This window comes from Bos indicus x Bos taurus, chromosome 22 (genome assembly GCF_003369695.1).
Source record: "Bos indicus x Bos taurus breed Angus x Brahman F1 hybrid chromosome 22, Bos_hybrid_MaternalHap_v2.0, whole genome shotgun sequence".
Taxonomy (NCBI): Eukaryota; Metazoa; Chordata; class Mammalia; order Artiodactyla; family Bovidae; genus Bos; species Bos indicus x Bos taurus.
In genome coordinates, this window is record NC_040097.1 from 48,509,978 (window position 1) to 48,526,076 (window position 16,099).

Genomic DNA, 16,099 nt, shown 5'->3' on the forward strand with positions numbered 1-16,099 from the left:
ATGAGGGTGTTTTTGTTTTTTTTTTAGAAGAGCTAGCACCTAGCTTGGGATTGGCTTTGGACGGAGATCAAATTGTGTTAAAGTCTGTACATGTTTGCTTTCTTTCTGATTTTCTTATGGGATCTATGAAGGAGGAAGAGTATGTATATATTCTTGTAGCCCACATTAATGAATATGACTTATGCATCACCAAAGTTGGAACTTGTTATGGGGACCACCACCCAAAATGGATGAAAGGGCATCCTGTAGAGTATAGTCACCACTGGACTCTCTGGCTTGGGTGAGTGGGAGGGTGTCATGGTGGGGCCCGTGGGATGCCTGTGGGAGTGACATGTGAATGGTAGCAGTGAGGCTGATGTTCAGGGAAGAATGCCACACACAGTGAGGGTGCCATCCACCCAGCCCAGCTGGAAGCTGTGTGCCTTTTTCCTCCTGACTTCCTTCTGTCACCTTCTTGGACTGTCTTAGCTTAGGTATAACAATGTAGGCGGATAGGTGGAATTGCATGAATTGAGATTCTCCAGCACTTACAGGATCATAGGCAAGTATTTCCATTTCTCTAAGTCCTGTTTTCTTTTGTAAAATGTGGATGGTATAATAGTATCTACCCTGTAGCTCTCTTGGGAAATTATGAGAGATAATCTATTTAAAGTGTTTGACAGTGCTTAGCCCATGGCTCAGACTCTTATTAACCTCAGGGTGGACCTTTGGCATTTTAGATTGTGTGGACCAGATCCATGGCAAAAGGTTCTGGTTGTACAGCTGCAATCCTTTTGTGACTTCCTCTTACTGGTTAGGGAAAAGTGTGAGGGTCGAGCTCCTAGACAAAACTAGCAAGAAACACTAGTTAAAGGAAGATGTAAGGTTAAAATCTCTGCCTCTTAAGAGAGGGATTCAGCTTAATTCCAGATGAATATTTCTTTTCAGAAATCCCCCAAGGATAATATTTATCTCATTAGATTGCTCTGAGGATTAAATGAGATAATAATTTTGCCTGGAACAAGATAGACATCAGTATATGACATCTATCATTGTGAAAATGTTTGAAATGTCATGTTAATTGAAAAATTCACAGAGTGAAATGGCATATGTATCGCAATGAGCGCTATGTAAATATATTCATAAGAAGACTACAGAAAAGAAATCCCTCCCAAATGTTAAAACTTGCATGTGGTCAGTAGCTTTGGTTTGTGAGTGATCATTTCCTTGTTTTCTAAATTTTCTTTAATGGATGATTCTATCAGCCCAAGCCCTGGCAGGAAACAGATAGCACATTCAAACTGGGCATTTTGAGGATGTTTTATTGAAGAGACATTTTATAAAAGTTCAGGCAGAGTTACAGTAACAGAAACAAGTTAGAGTGCTGTTCTCAGGTGTGTTGAGAATGGGGTGACATTATATTCCACGTCTGAAGGGGAAGGGGAATGTACTATAGAACCGGAAGTGAAGCTGTGTGGATAGAACCAGAAGGGAAGCTGACAGGAACTGTGCTGCATGCTGCCATCAGGGAGAGAGTTGGGAAAGAAATCCCTGCCCCCATTCTCCACTGTTCTCTGGGTCTCTCACTGGTGCCTCCCATTGGCCAAGCTCAACCAGAAGCCAGAGTTCAAGGGACCCCAGTGAGGGGGCTCCAGATAGATCAGCTCATGGGCATTGAGTAGGGTGGGAAAGGATGGCGAGAGACCTGTAGAGCAAATTAAGATGGCCAGCACAGTAAGATTATGTAGCTGTTGTAATTATAGGTAAAATCATAAACAAGAAAGAAAAGCCTTTTGCTATGCTCAGTGCTTTCACACCATACTCTTCTGACTTCTAGCCTTCATAACTGTGCCTTCCTCCAGGCTCCCAAAGCCCCTGGTGCAGCTGCACTCATTGTATGGCTTCATCCTTCGTGCTTGACTTGCTTGATTCCCCACACCATTGTAAGACCCTGGAGGCTGGTAAGACCCAGCACATGAGTGAACAAACGATTGGAATTCAGATCTAAATAACTCTATAAAGCTATAGATTTGAATTAAGGTCTGGAGCTACTTAACAGAGAGTGGATTCCTGATGAATTTAGGGTCTCTGCTCACGGAAGTGAGGCCTTAGCCCTCCTTCCTAGGTGAGTGTTTGTTTTTTATTTGGTGGCAGTGGGCCTGTGAGCCTGTTGAGCCCAGACAGGCCCTCAGAGGCCCTGACAAATGGCTCCCCACCTCGCTGGCCAGTTTAGCCTATCACCTGATGGGGGTCTGGCAGAGCATTCTCACGGGCCTCCCAGTCGCCAGGATTGCCTTGTGTCAAATCATAATTCACATGGGCTCCTGGTTTAGGACTGTAAATTGAGATTAAGCTTGCTTCCTTTCTGACTCTAGGAGATTTAGAGCCTGTCTTTATACCTGATACTTTAACTCTCTGTTTTGAATTAGAGAATGTTTTGAGCCCTTGAAGAATTTTTGCAATCTTTTTTCAATCCTATGAAAGTCACATACATGCATATAACTCAAATAGCTCCAAAGGAGGAAATGTTGGGAAGGATAGAACATGAAAAATAAAATGTTTCCACCTTAACCAATATATCTAGTCTACTTTTAACCATTTCAGTTTTTCAGGCTTCTGGTCACTTAACTCTAAATAATTCTCTTATATGTCTGTTTCTTGATTTATCAAGTTTAAGTAAAAATTATTGAATTGTGACTGTGTGTAATGAAGGATGACTTCCCTGGTGGCTCAGACGGTGATGAAGGATTTAACTCCTTACAGTAATCCTTCTGCCTTTCTCATGATTTCTTCCAGTTTTTGTTCCCTGTATTTCTAATTTGGTTTTGCACTTAATTACCTGTGTAATTTTAAGGGATAAACTTGTACTGCTTGATGCGTTGACCTTCCATAGAATGTCGTATTTCTCTTAAGTGTTTAGGATGAGGAAGTTGGTGCCTCTGAACTTCCCTTCATCTTTTCTCTCCAACTTCAGCTTGTAACAGTATTTTATAACATTTATAACATTTTTAAGTCTATCCTGTAATTATAATTAATTTTTCTTTATGTATCAGATGATTGTTAAAAATAAAAACCTAATATATAACCTTCATGATATAGTGATTTTTGTAGCTATAAGTCTCTAAAACCAAGTACTATATTTGGACCCTTAAAGAAGGGGTGGACTCTGAAAGCACTGACCTTCTGCTGCGTGAAGGAGAATATTCTAAGTGTCAGGTCACATGGACTCTCTTTTTTCCCTATTCTTATAATCTGTTGGCTGCTCAGATCATTTAGTTGGCCTCATGTGTAAAACATGACTTTTTGAAGAACATTTTATTTTCATGAAATTTCTAATTATCTTTCTTTTCTTACTTATTAATAAGCCAGTTTCTTAATCATATATTTTTGTTAGAGAGAATTTACTTATTTATTTATTTTTTAAATATAAATTTATTTATTTTAATTGGAGGTTAATTACAATATTGTATTCGTTCTGCCATACATTGACATGAATCTGCCACAGGTATACACGTGTTCCCCGTCCCCTCCCCGTACCATCCCTCTTGGACTTTATTCTTGAAGACTTTTTCTTATGGTGTTCTGATTTCTGATTCTTGTTGGATAAAGACCATTGAGGTGCAGATATCCTGGAATAGTTTTATTGCACTCTTGGGTTGGGTACAGTATATCTTGGAGCCCATGCAGCCTCCATTTTTTGATTCTTTTTTTGCTGTTTGGGAGCATATACTCAACTTTTTTGGTAACGAATCATTTAATGTTAGAAAAATTTGCCTCCCCACTTAAGTATTAATGAGGCTTAGGAAAAAATTGCACTTAGCTAATTTAATTCTTTGTGGGCGCCCCTGGTGGCTCAGATGGTAAAGAATCTGTCCGCAATGCAGGAGGCCCAAGTTTGATCCCTGGGTCAGGAAGATCCTCTGGAGAAGGAAATGGCAACCCACTCCAGTATTCTTGCCTGGGAAATCCCATGGACAGAGGAGCCTGGAGGGCTGCAGTCCACAGAGTTGGACACTACTGAGCAACTAACATACACACAAATTAATTCTTCAATGAATTTTCCATGCAATGAAATTATTTTCTGTACAGAAATTTTCAGAATTAAATATTTTTGTATTTGAATATTTCCAAATTGTATCATTTATAATTTGTGCCATATTTATTTTACTAATTCATTACCTTAATTAATTTTGCATGTGCAGCCTCTGTTTCTACAGTCCAGTTTTCCTGAGTCTACTTCTGTTAAAGAGTATTTGATTCTTCCATTAATTTTTTTCAGTTAATAAGAAAATTTTACTGCATGTGGTTTTATTTTATCAGATTTGAGTTGATAATTTTTATAAACTCTTCTTTTTTCCTGGGTCAATTTTTGTGGTTTTCAGTGTTACCTTTTTTTTTCCTTCTTTAGACAGTTTATTTTAGTTGTTGTTATTTAAAAGAAGAATGCCAAAATAATTGTGGCTTAAGATTTGAATCTAAAACTTGTGTTGAACAGCTCTTGAATACATGTCATTATATCCAGGTTATTATCCAAAGCTCATGAGAAATTATCCTCTATAGATGCAAATGCTAATTTATACCTATTTATTATTGTTAGTCAGAAAATTCTTCTGATTACATTTTCCCTAATGGTTTCATACTTCCCCCCTCCTCCCAGTATTACATTTAAGATGTAGTTCTTTAGTTATTACATCGTCTATAACAAATTTTGATGTGTGCAGTTTCAGGGGGTTGTCAGTTTCATTTGTGTTGTTTATTTTTATAAAGTCTTTTTTACTCAAGAACCCAACCAAGATACCTCAGGGTCAGAACAGCAGGATCAGAGTGTCCATTTTCTTTTTTAATAGTCTCATTATTATGTCAAGAGCCCTCCACTGTATTTCTTGCTGCAACTTAGCATAAAGTCTAGTTTTTGCCATCAAGGGTCTTTACCTGGCTCAACCATTTTATAGGATCAACTAACATTCATATGCTATTTACAGCAAAGAACTTTATGCTTGTCTTAAATGTCTTTTATGAGCTCTAGAGCCAAACTCAGTAGAGTATCATATGCTTACTTCATTTGTATAAATTTGACTATACACGTTTATGAGAAGAGTAATTTAAATAGTGTAGCCAGTTCCATCATCTGGGCACATCTATTACGAGCTTGACCCTGAATGAGTGGAGGACAGAATCCTCTGAATCTATGGTCCCAGGTTTGGTTTCTGTTGACATACAGCTCACACCTTGTGAATATTACATTACCCTTAGTGTGTTTAAAGACATTTTTTTGTTGCCTTTATTATGACTCTTAAACACAATCCAGCTACTTTCTTCACTGAAGAAAGAGTGACTGGTTCTGGCACTGGAAGAAAACTGGCAGTACTGAATGTGTTGACAAATGAATTGAGATGCCTCTTCAATATGGTACCTCCCTAAGGGACTTTCAAGGGAAATTTTGACCATGTTTTTAGGTTTTTTTTTTTTAATTATTATTTTAAATGTGCTGTTTTCAGAGCCTAATGTGTATAAGCTGTGATTTTCTTGTACTGAAGTGCTTCTTGATTCTCTTTGCTTGCAGGTCCTGTCGATAGCTTCAACTCCATGTGTTTTAAACTGAATCTGTTCACCCATAGCTTTCTCCTTCCCTAGTGCTCTCTATGTGAGTGAGTGGCACTGTTAACCCACTTGCCCAATCCAGGAGCCTTGGCTCCTTCCTATCACTCAAATCCACCTGTTTCTTAAATGACTCTCAAATCCATCTACTCCATTAGGTCATCCTCAGTGGTTATGACCCGTTGAAACAGTTTCTAAGTTCACTTCTCCTCTTCTAGCCTTCTCAACTCCTTCATCCCCTTATCCCAAATCTATCCATTCTCACCAGTAAGAGGGATATTAAAAAATGATAGTGTTTCTCCTCTGTAATAGTAATAACTCAAATGTTAGCAACTCCCCCCTACCCTCAGGGTGAAGTTCATGATCTTTACTAAGTATTATAGGCCCCCACACACTCTCTGATGCTGACTGACCATCATGCTCCACAAAAATCTCCATTCTGGGCAAACAAGACCTGTTGATGGATAATGTGCTTTTTCAACCAAGTGTCTTTGTTCATGCTCTTTCCTCTCCCTGCAACACTCTGATGTCCCTTATTTTCTTCTCTGAGACTTACATCTCCTTCAGGTCTCAACTAAGACATTAAAGCTTTGGTAACCCATCGCTGATTCGGCAAAGCTGCTTAGATACTCTCCTCTATTCCTTTCCTAGAGTAGCATTTGTCTTACTCTGTTATAATTTCATGTCTTTTATCTGTCTTCTCCACTACAGCAGGGCAGCATAACTGTAGTGCCTGGAGGAGCAATGGAGGTTTTTTTCACCATTAATACCTAGCACTGTGCCTGGAACAGGCACTGAACACATGGTTGTTCAATGAAGACACCAGTCCTATGTCAGACTCCCATTGTAATTCCCTGGAGGAGTGTGAGAATTAGTCCTAGATTGTCATTCAGTAAATTAGAAAGGAAAAGGATGCTTGATATGGAGAATAAATGCATTCAACTGAAACAGTATTTTTTTTCCCTGAGTCTAGTTTTAAGTCTGAAGCTGTGGAGAAAGTCCTTATAGAAAGTGCTATCAGGGATAAGGGCTGGCAGAGCTATTATCCCATGATAGAGTGACCCTATTGGCTTTGGCAAACCCATTTTGCTTCCTTGGAGTCTTGCTTCTGCCTGGTCTGGATTTCAGAAATAAGGGAGCTGGCATAGGATCATAGATGATAGTATAAATGTTCATGACCGTGTTTATGGTTCTTTTGTTTCCATCCTATCACATTTCAAGAACTTTTCTGACCAAAGGTGAAGAAAGACTCATGAACTCATAGTTTTGATTTTTACAACCCCCAGTTATGGCCCATTTGATTCCCTATTCCTTCCTCTCCTGTTCACATTGTGACCACTTGTCTACCATTAGTAGGTCCTATTTCAGTAGTTCAGCTGATTTAGTCTTATTGTCTTGCTTGGTGCTCAGTTTTACAGACTGAGCTGCTGCTTCTGCTCATTGATCTTGAACTCAGCTTCTCACCTGTTCCCAGGTCCTTCAGGAATGATGTTCTGCTTTGGTCTCACGTTTGCCCCAAATTCTTGGTATATTCACAATTATGGTCAACTTTTCTGATTTTCCACACAGCTAATGAGCTCCCCAGGTCCCCCCATCTCAGTCTCAACTCTGTAGACTCCATGGTTCTATCCATGTAAAGTAGAATCTCAGGGAAGAAATTAGAGTATAATCTCTACCTCCCAGATCTCTCTGAGAATCTATTTACTGCTTGTCTCTGTCCCAAGGGTGAAGATGGATGACAGGTGCTACCCAGTGATCTTTCCAGATGGGAGGAATTTCCGCCCCTTCACTCCTGACTCTTTGGCTGCAATCAAGAAGCGGATCGCCATCCAAAAGGAGAAAAATAAGTCCAAAGATCGGAAAGCAGCAGAACGCGAGCCTCGACCTCAACTTGACCTAAAGGTCTCCAGAAAGTTGCCCAAGCTTTATGGTGACATTCCCCGTGACCTGATAGCAAAGCCCCTAGAAGACCTGGACCCATTCTACCACAATCATAAGGTACCTCTGTGAGGAGACGGGAGTGTTGTAACCACAAAGTATAACTGGCACTGCAAGGATCTCCTTGGGCTATAAAGAGGCCAGACCCCACTTCTCCTTTGCTGTCACCCTGTCTTTGATTTCCAATCCTAAGAATGGCTTTCAGTACTAATTTATCTCTATAATAATGCATATCTTGGAGAAGATAAGGACTAGGAGCAGTAGAAGGGTAAAACGGTGTCAGGAAAGAACTGGACCAGCAGTCAGAAAGGTTGAATACAGACCATTTCAAGTGCTTGAATTTATAAGTTTGGGTAAATAATTTCACTAATTGTCACTTTTATAATCAGTAAAATGAGAACAACGCCTGCTTTCCCTTCATTACAGCATAGACATGCGATGGAGGCACTTTATAAACTGTAAAACATGATGCTGATATGAAGGATTAATACCACTGTCCATGAATGTCTGTTTCAGCAACTAAAGTTTACCTTGAGAAACTCTTAACCAGTAGGCTTGTTAGGTTATTAATATGAAGGTCAAAGCCCCAAACCAACACTTGACACAAAAGAGGATCTCAATAAATAAAGTTTAAGAATATTGTAATCAAGTGGGCACATGCAGATTCTATGTAAACTCCATACGTGATAGTCTTGCTGTTTTATCTACCTAGATGTAGGGAAATTCTAATAAAAGTTTCTCAAAGAGGTTCCTGAATGAGGAAGTATGAGCTCAAGCTCTTCTGATGGCTGGTCAAAAACCCAGGGCAGTGAGGAAAGTCCTCTATAACCCATGAGAAACTGACTTCTCCAAAGGAAGATTGCCTGGTTTGTACGTCCTTGAACTGAACAGACTTGGGATTACCAGGCCAAATGAGGACTGTGTAATGGAGGAAAGTGTGGTATGAGTGGGAAGAACAAGAAAGGAGAAAGGAGATGAAAGAACAAAAACACTTCATTATCTCTCCCTCTCCTAATGCTCCAGGATTCCAGGGGCTTCTTAGAGGCAGAGTCATTGGAAATAAGTTAACTCCAGGAGACCTCCTTCTGCCTCAGGTCTGGGTAGGGAACCCAGGAGGTAGGCAGCAGCTTGGTGTGTTATGGAGAATCCTGGGAGGACAGACTCTGTTCCAGCTGGGGTGGGTGTTCTAGGACCATCTCTTCTAAATCTGGGTCCTCCCTTTAAATCAGGAGACATGATACTTGTTCGGAGCTCTTACACCCACAGCCTCACATGCCAGTGCTCTCAGCACTCCTGTGAACCATGGGTGGTGTCATTAGCACTTCACCTTACAGATGGGGAAACAAAGCTTTGATGGGGAAGTGGCTTACACCAGGTCAAGCAGCCCGTTAGTGGTGGAGCTGGGACTCAAACCCAAGGGTTCTTTCTGTAGTCACAGGTCACTTCTTATCTTTCAAAGCTTCCATTTTTGAAAGAGAAAAGAGTGGAGATGTGTCAGCAAGCAGACAGGAAATACCTATATTTTAAATCATTAAAACCTTGGGAAGTGTAGTTAAATACACCATTAGTTGAAATATTTAAAGCAGTCAGAGGAGGCATTAATAAAATATCTAGGTCAAAGGGCACAGAAATAGAGCCATAGCATGCCACATATTAATCTGGGTGACCCACCTCAGGAGAGGTTTACTCTCTGCCCTAAAATCATCTTTCTGTCCAGAGGAAGTACACGGAATCCCTAAAATGAGTCTTAGACTCCTGGGCTCATAGCTTTCAAGGAATCCTGTAGCCCATTTCATTTTGTTATGGAGTAAAAAGAAAGCATCCTAGTCCACATTCTCCCTGCTGCCAGATAGCCAGCAGACAAGTTCCACAACTCGGTGAAGGAAGCTGATGCTTGGCAGTGGCTGAAGTTCTGGTCCCTCAACCAAGGTGGCAGCTAACCTGCTGTTTCTGTGCCTGGATGACAAGACCTGTTTTCCCTGTCTGAGAACATGCTGAATTACATGTCAAGGAGTACTTTCTGCAAGTCTGAAAAAAGCAGTGACATGGAAGACAGGAATGACCCTAGTTCTATGAAGGCTTTTATAACTAACAGCCTTGGGAACCGATAAGGGGACAGCAGATGACTGTTATATGGAAAGGGGATGGTTTGAAGGTTATGTTAGAAGCCTGTGAGTCATTGGTTTTGTCCAGAGGCAGCTTCATGCCCAGAGCCCAGGAAGAGATGCAAGGAGGAAGCAGGCGTTTTTCAGCAGGGCCCAATTGGACACTTTGGGTGAGAAGTGCACCAAATCTTTCCTGGATTTGGCATCCCTGGTTATACCCATGACAAGGCAGCAGAGACTCCAGTGAATGTTCAGTTCTACTTCTGTCTCTTCAAGTTCTCTTCTAATTCTCATCTCCATAAATAGTACAATACAAAGGGTTTTATTTGACCCAGTTATTACTCTTTATCTCTTTTTTGTTTGTTTGCAGGGCCCATGCACTTCATTTCTGTGGCCTCCAGAATATGTCACTGGGTGAAAAGTCCATAGCTCAACAGTTATTTTAGGCGTGAGGACTGACTTTCAACAGATCAGAGTCTTGGAGCCCTGAGAGAGACCTAAGCCACATGGGTGGGGGGGATCTACTGGCTTCCAAAGTGAAGTGTAAGCTGCTCAGAAAGTACCTCTGGCTTCAGAAGGTAACTCTCTAGTCAGAAGCTGCTGTCATAATATGACAAGCCATACCTCAACCTATGGTTCCACTAGATTTTCTCTAAGATGAACTCATGATAAATATTGTTTTGTCACTGCATATAATTCCTGTTGTGTGGTTTTTTGCCTTTTTTTTTTTTTTGGCAGACATTTATGGTGTTGAACAAAAAGAGAACAATCTACCGCTTCAGCGCCAAACGTGCCTTGTTCATTTTGGGGCCTTTCAATTCAATCAGAAGTTTGGCCATTAGAATCTCAGTCCATTCATATCCTTTTGTTGCTTCTTTTACTAAGTCCAGGTCATGGGAAGCGTGCACAAGCTCGGGGGGTTCATGTGTCTGTTGAGTGGAAACAACCCATTCTTTCAACAAATACTGGCTGAGTGGCCCCACTGCATGACAGGCAGGGCTGTGCTGGGGCTGGCCCCCGTCTGGGACCCTGAGGCCTCGGAGGAGAGGAGAGGCTCAGCTGGGCTTTGGAGGCATCAAGAATGGCCTCCTGAAGAAAGGAACATCTAAGCTGAGACCCAGGTTGGCAACCTGTGTACTGAGTTTAACTGATAAATGAGTTGTGGTAGAACTACAGTATTTAAAGCTTTTTTGGAAACACTTTCTAGTGTTAAAAGTACAGATTTACAGGGGATGAGAAGAAACCTGGCAGTTTCAGATGGGAGGCGGGGGAGATGTGAAAAAGACAGGCGTGGGTTGGTAGACATAATGAAGTACTCAGGAAAACGGGAAGGAATATCTATTTAAGTTGGGTTCCCTAGAAGCAGAGCCTGAGATGGGATTCTTAATTAAGTGATTTAGTGGAGGAGTGCCGTCTGGAAAAGGAAAAAGGGAAACATCATAGAGCAAAAGGAGGAGCCAAACAAGGACAGGGCCTTAGCTGAGGCTACATCAGGCATCAGCCTGAGCCCACAGGGATCTTCAGAGCATGGGTTGTATCACAGAGCTGCCCCACCTGGAAGCCAGACGGCGAGTTTTTGCAAGTCTGTGGGTCAGACGTGTGGCAAGGGCATGTAGCCTTGCAGGGTGAGAGGCTGCCATTCGAGGACAATTCTTCAAGAAAGGGGGCAGCTGTGGGTTGTTCCAGTCAGCACTCACAAAAGACAGATGCTTCTGCAGAAAAAGGGTCCTGCAGGGACCCCTGCAGCCTCTGCTACAATAACCAGTGACATGGGCCGTCCTGCAGTGCACCTGCCTTAACAGCCCCGCTCACGTTGTTCAGCATGTTCATCATCTGTACTGTCATCATCAACTGCGTGTTCATGGCCTTGGCTCATCAGAAGAGCAGCATTGATGTGAAAACTGACCATGCTGAGTAAGTATTTTTCCTGCACACATTTATCCTATGTTTTTAAGCAAATAGACCTTAAAGAATCATGATTATATCAGAGTTTGGCTATGGAGAGAAGAAAAAGTCACCCATAATCTTAGATCCCCAACACCAATGCTGGCAGAGTCAGTTTCATTTTGAAACTTTCTCAGAATAGAGTCTTAGAAATGGGTTTACTAGCTGGACATCCATGACCCTGACTGGATACCCTAACTATGGTTGAATTGACAGTGACACACCCAAGTGGGCCTGATTTGCCTGGAGGGTTGAAGTCTCCCTCTCATGGAGAACTCGAGCGCTGCTTCCTGCTGGGCATGGTTCTACTCCACAGCAGATGTCATTTTGGTCTGCATGTCCCACCATTGGCCAGGCTTCTGCTAGAAAAGAGAGAATGGTAGGGTGAGAGGTGGAAGGCCAGATGGCTAGACAGAAATTGAAGTCAGAGGTGGCTGTCTCATTTGTTTGAGATCTGGATGAAAACTTGCAGAATCCTGCTGCTGCTGCTGCTGCTGCTGTAAGTCGCTTCAGTCGTGTCCGACTCACAGGCTCCCCCGTCCCTGGGATTCTCCAGGCAAGAACACTGGAGTGGGTTGCCATTTCCTTCTCCAATGCATCAAAGTGAAAAGTGAAAGTGAAGTCGCTCAGTCGTGTCCGACTCTTAGCGACCCCATGGACTGCAGCCCACCAGGCTCCTCCATCCATCGGATTTTCCAGGCAAGAGTACTGGAGTGGGATGCCATTGCCTTCTCCGTGCAGAATCCTACACATCTGCAATTACAGCCTTTTTTTAAAAAAGACCCATAATTTTTATAAATTATACCTGAGTTTGAAAGATGGCATCTCAGGGCACACAGTAATTATGCTTCTGTGTTTATTTGTCACCTGAAAGGTGAGCAGTTTAGGAAAAAGCTGAAGCAGGAAGTAGTTCTTTCCCAAGGCAGCCTCATGACCATTTCTGCTCTTGTAACTAGCTGCTTTAGGATTTTTCAAGTTCCTAAGACCTTAGTTCTTTAGCTTTGAAGGCTAACAATGACTGGATATTCTACCAGAAAAGGTCCACTTTTAATCTGAACCAGCAGATTGTTCAAATGAATTGTTTCTGTCCCAGATGTGGGACCAGTATGTGTATGGTGTGTGTGTGCACACCAACCAAGCACTTTTTATTGGAATTATAACAAGAGAAATAGGATATTATCTTTTGGAGGAGGAGGAAGGAGAAGAAGGGAAATAAATGAGAAGACAGAACATGATGAAGGACTAAAGGAATAAAATGGAAATAGTTTTCTTTTTTTTAATTGTGATAAAATACATATTACCATAAATTTGCCATTTTAATCACTTTTAGGTGTACAGATCTGTGGTATTAAGTACATTCACACAGTTGTGCAACGATTACCACTCTCCGTCTCCACAACTATTTTTCATCTTGCAAAACTGAAACTGTACTCATTACATAATAACTCCTCATTCTGCCTTCCCCTCCAGGTTTCCCTGGAAACCACCATTATACTTCATGTCTCTATGTATTTGATTACTCTAGGTGCTTCATATAAAGGAATCATTTAACCTTTGTCTTTTTAAACTAGCTTATCTCCCTTAGTATATGACCTCAGGGTTCATCCATATTGCTGCATGTGACAGGATTTCTTTCCAAGACTCAGTAATATTTTATAGTATGTGTGTACCACATTTTATTAATTTGTTCATCTGTCAGTGAACATTTGGGTTGCTTCTACCTCTCGGCTATTGTGAATACTGCTGCTATTAACATGGTTGTGCAAGTATCTCTTCAAGACTCTGCTCTCAGTTATTTTGTATATATACCTAGAAGTGCAATTGCCAAATCATATGGTAATTCTAATCTTTTGAAGGTTCTTCATGCTAAATATTTGGTGGTTTCACTATTTTATAACCCCACCACTAGTGCACAAGAGTTTTAATCTTGCCACATCCTCACCTACACTTACTTTCTATTTTTTTTAAAAGTGGCTATTCTAGTGAGTATTCTAGTGAGTATGAGTGATATCTCATTGTGGTTTTGATTTGCATTTTTCTGATGATTGGTGATACTGAACATCTTTTCATAGGCTGGTTGGCAATTGGTATATAATCTTTGAAGAAATGTTCATTCAAGTCATTTGGCCATTTTAAAGCTGGATTATTTAATTTTTTTGTTGTTGACTTTGTAGGAGTTCTTTATGTAGTTCAAATATTAACCTCTCATCAGATTAATGATTTGCAAATATTACCTTCTAGGACTCTTATAGTTTCAGGTCTTACATTTAGCTTTAATCCATTTTGAGTTTAATTTTTGTACATGATGTAAAGGTCCAACTTCATTCTTTTAAATGTGGATATCTAGCTGTCCCAATACCATTTGTTGAAAAGACTGTCCATGCTGGCTGAAACTTTTCTCAAGAAAATGGCTATGAAGCTAGTGATTTAAAAACAGCTTTGCAACTTTATTCATGGACCTGTTTATCAGAAATCCCAAATATCAGAACTTGCTTGAGGACCTTGCCTTTCTGAACTCTGATTTCCTAAGACCGTAATGTTAAATGTCACATTAAAATGGAATCAAACCTCATGAAGGTCAGATCACATAGAGGGGCTCTCTGTGTTTCACATCACTTATCATATTTCTTCTTCTGGATGATTTGCTTTGTAGGTATGTCTTCCTTGGGATTTATTTATTTGAAGCATTAGTTAAAATATTGGCAAGAGGTTTTATTCTGGATGAGTTTTCTTTCCTGCGAGATCCGTGGAACTGGCTGGACTCCATTGTCATTGCAACAGCGTAAGAATGTTAAGATTTTTGCTGGTGGGAAAGAAGCCCTTTGGCTTCCATCTGGGTTCTTTGTGGATCCACATGAGTGGCTGAGTACAGCCAAGTAGTTGGTTGGCACTGAACTGCACCATGTAGCCAACTGGCCAGAGGACTTCACACACACAAATCCACTTCATCCTTTCTATCTGTTCCCCCCCAACCCCCCAACCAGGGACTGAATCTGGGCCATGGCAGTGAGAGTGCTGAGTCGTAACCACTGGACTGCCAGGGAATCCCCCACAAATCCATTTCTGGTCAAATACTCATGGTCTTACTTTTTCAGCCATTTACTCACCAAACACTGACCTGTTATGGGGCCAGGCTCTGTGGACCCAGGGTTGTGATAATGAGAAAACCATCATTCATGATTCTCACTCTGTTCGCAGTTCAGAGGGGATGTGAAGCATTTGCGTGTGTGCTTAGTCGCTCAGTCGTGTCCGACTCTTTGAGACCCCATGGACTGTAGCCCTCTAGGCTCCTCTGTCCATGGGATTCTCCAGGCAAGAATACTGGAGTGGGTAGCCTTTCCCTTCTTTGGGTGATCTTCCTGACTCAGGGATCAAACCCAGGTCTCCTGCCTTGCAGGCGGATTCTTTATCATCTGAGCCACTAGGGAAGCCCAATGAAGCATGACCATTAAAACCGGCTACAGTTAGTGCTAGCATGGGATGCTGTGCATCGTTCTGGCTGTCAGAAGATGGAGCGGGAACAAAGGGTCTAGAACATCTTTGTCTACTGAAAGCTCAAGGAGTTTCTGTCATGTTTCCTTCTAGAAGTGTTATTATTTTGGCTCTTGTGTTTATGTTTATGGTCCATTTTGAGTTAGTTGTTGTATATAGCAAGAGTGAGAGTTGAAGTTCTTTTTGAAGGAGAGGACATCAATCTGGCATCTGAATGATGAGCAAAATAAAAAGCAAGAGAAACAATGGCCCATTGCCAGCACAGTAATAATAAACCCAACCTTATTTAATTAGTACCAGCCATTGTCTTAAGCACTTTGCGTATATTTTTGTTTAATATTCACAAAAGCCCTTTGAGGTAAGTACTAGTAATTTCAGAGTTTTACATTTCAAGGTCAATAGTCAGATGTTATTGAGAGGTGGTATAGTACAATGCCGAAGAATACGGGCTCTGAAGCCAGGCTGCCTAGGCTCCTTCTGGACTTGACCGCATGGTTGAGAGACCTTAGGGACGTGTACTGGGGCCTGGAACTTGGTAGCAAGTCAATAAATGTTTAAGTTGATTTCTGTTATCCATGAATGTAGCTACAGCTGCCATGACTATTTCAAGGAATCCCCAACTATGTCCAAATATAAAGATCAGCTGAGAAGAGTCTCCTGTGCAATCTATGGTCCCTGGGTCCACAGCAATAGAGAGTGACATTGCCAGGTCTTGAGATGATGGTGGGGCTGGAAGGGGAGGCTGCAGATTTCATGCTGGTGGACAGAACCCAGGCTGTAATTACTTGGGACTTTTGTGGAGATGTGTAGGACAGATACATGACTGAGCAAGCCTGGACTTTCCTTGTGCTTTGTCTTATAGATTTGTATCATATTCTCCATATATCAATGACAGCAGCTTCAGTCTGTCATCCCTGCGTACCTTCCGAGTATTCAGAGCTTTGAAAGCAATTTCAGTAATTTCAGGTAAGTCACTCTAACTTTCAACATTGACTCTTAGCAGAAGAGAATAGTTAAAATTTCTAAATATGTCATGTAAACCA

The 16,099-nt window shown here is 41.3% G+C and overlaps 1 protein-coding gene across 1 annotated transcript in view; it reads left to right on the forward strand.

The window, feature by feature from the left end:
• The first annotated feature begins 7,308 nt into the window (after positions 1–7,308).
• The window catches only part of SCN11A (sodium voltage-gated channel alpha subunit 11), an 81,686-nt gene continuing 72,895 nt past the window's right edge, over positions 7,309–16,099 (forward strand). Inside the window, exons 1-5 of the mRNA XM_027523460.1 lie at positions 7,309–7,575; positions 10,359–10,477; positions 11,433–11,534; positions 14,218–14,346; positions 15,919–16,022. Coding sequence (XP_027379261.1) covers positions 7,309–7,575; positions 10,359–10,477; positions 11,433–11,534; positions 14,218–14,346; positions 15,919–16,022 — 721 coding nt within the window. The remainder of the gene's footprint in view (positions 7,576–10,358; positions 10,478–11,432; positions 11,535–14,217; positions 14,347–15,918; positions 16,023–16,099) is intronic.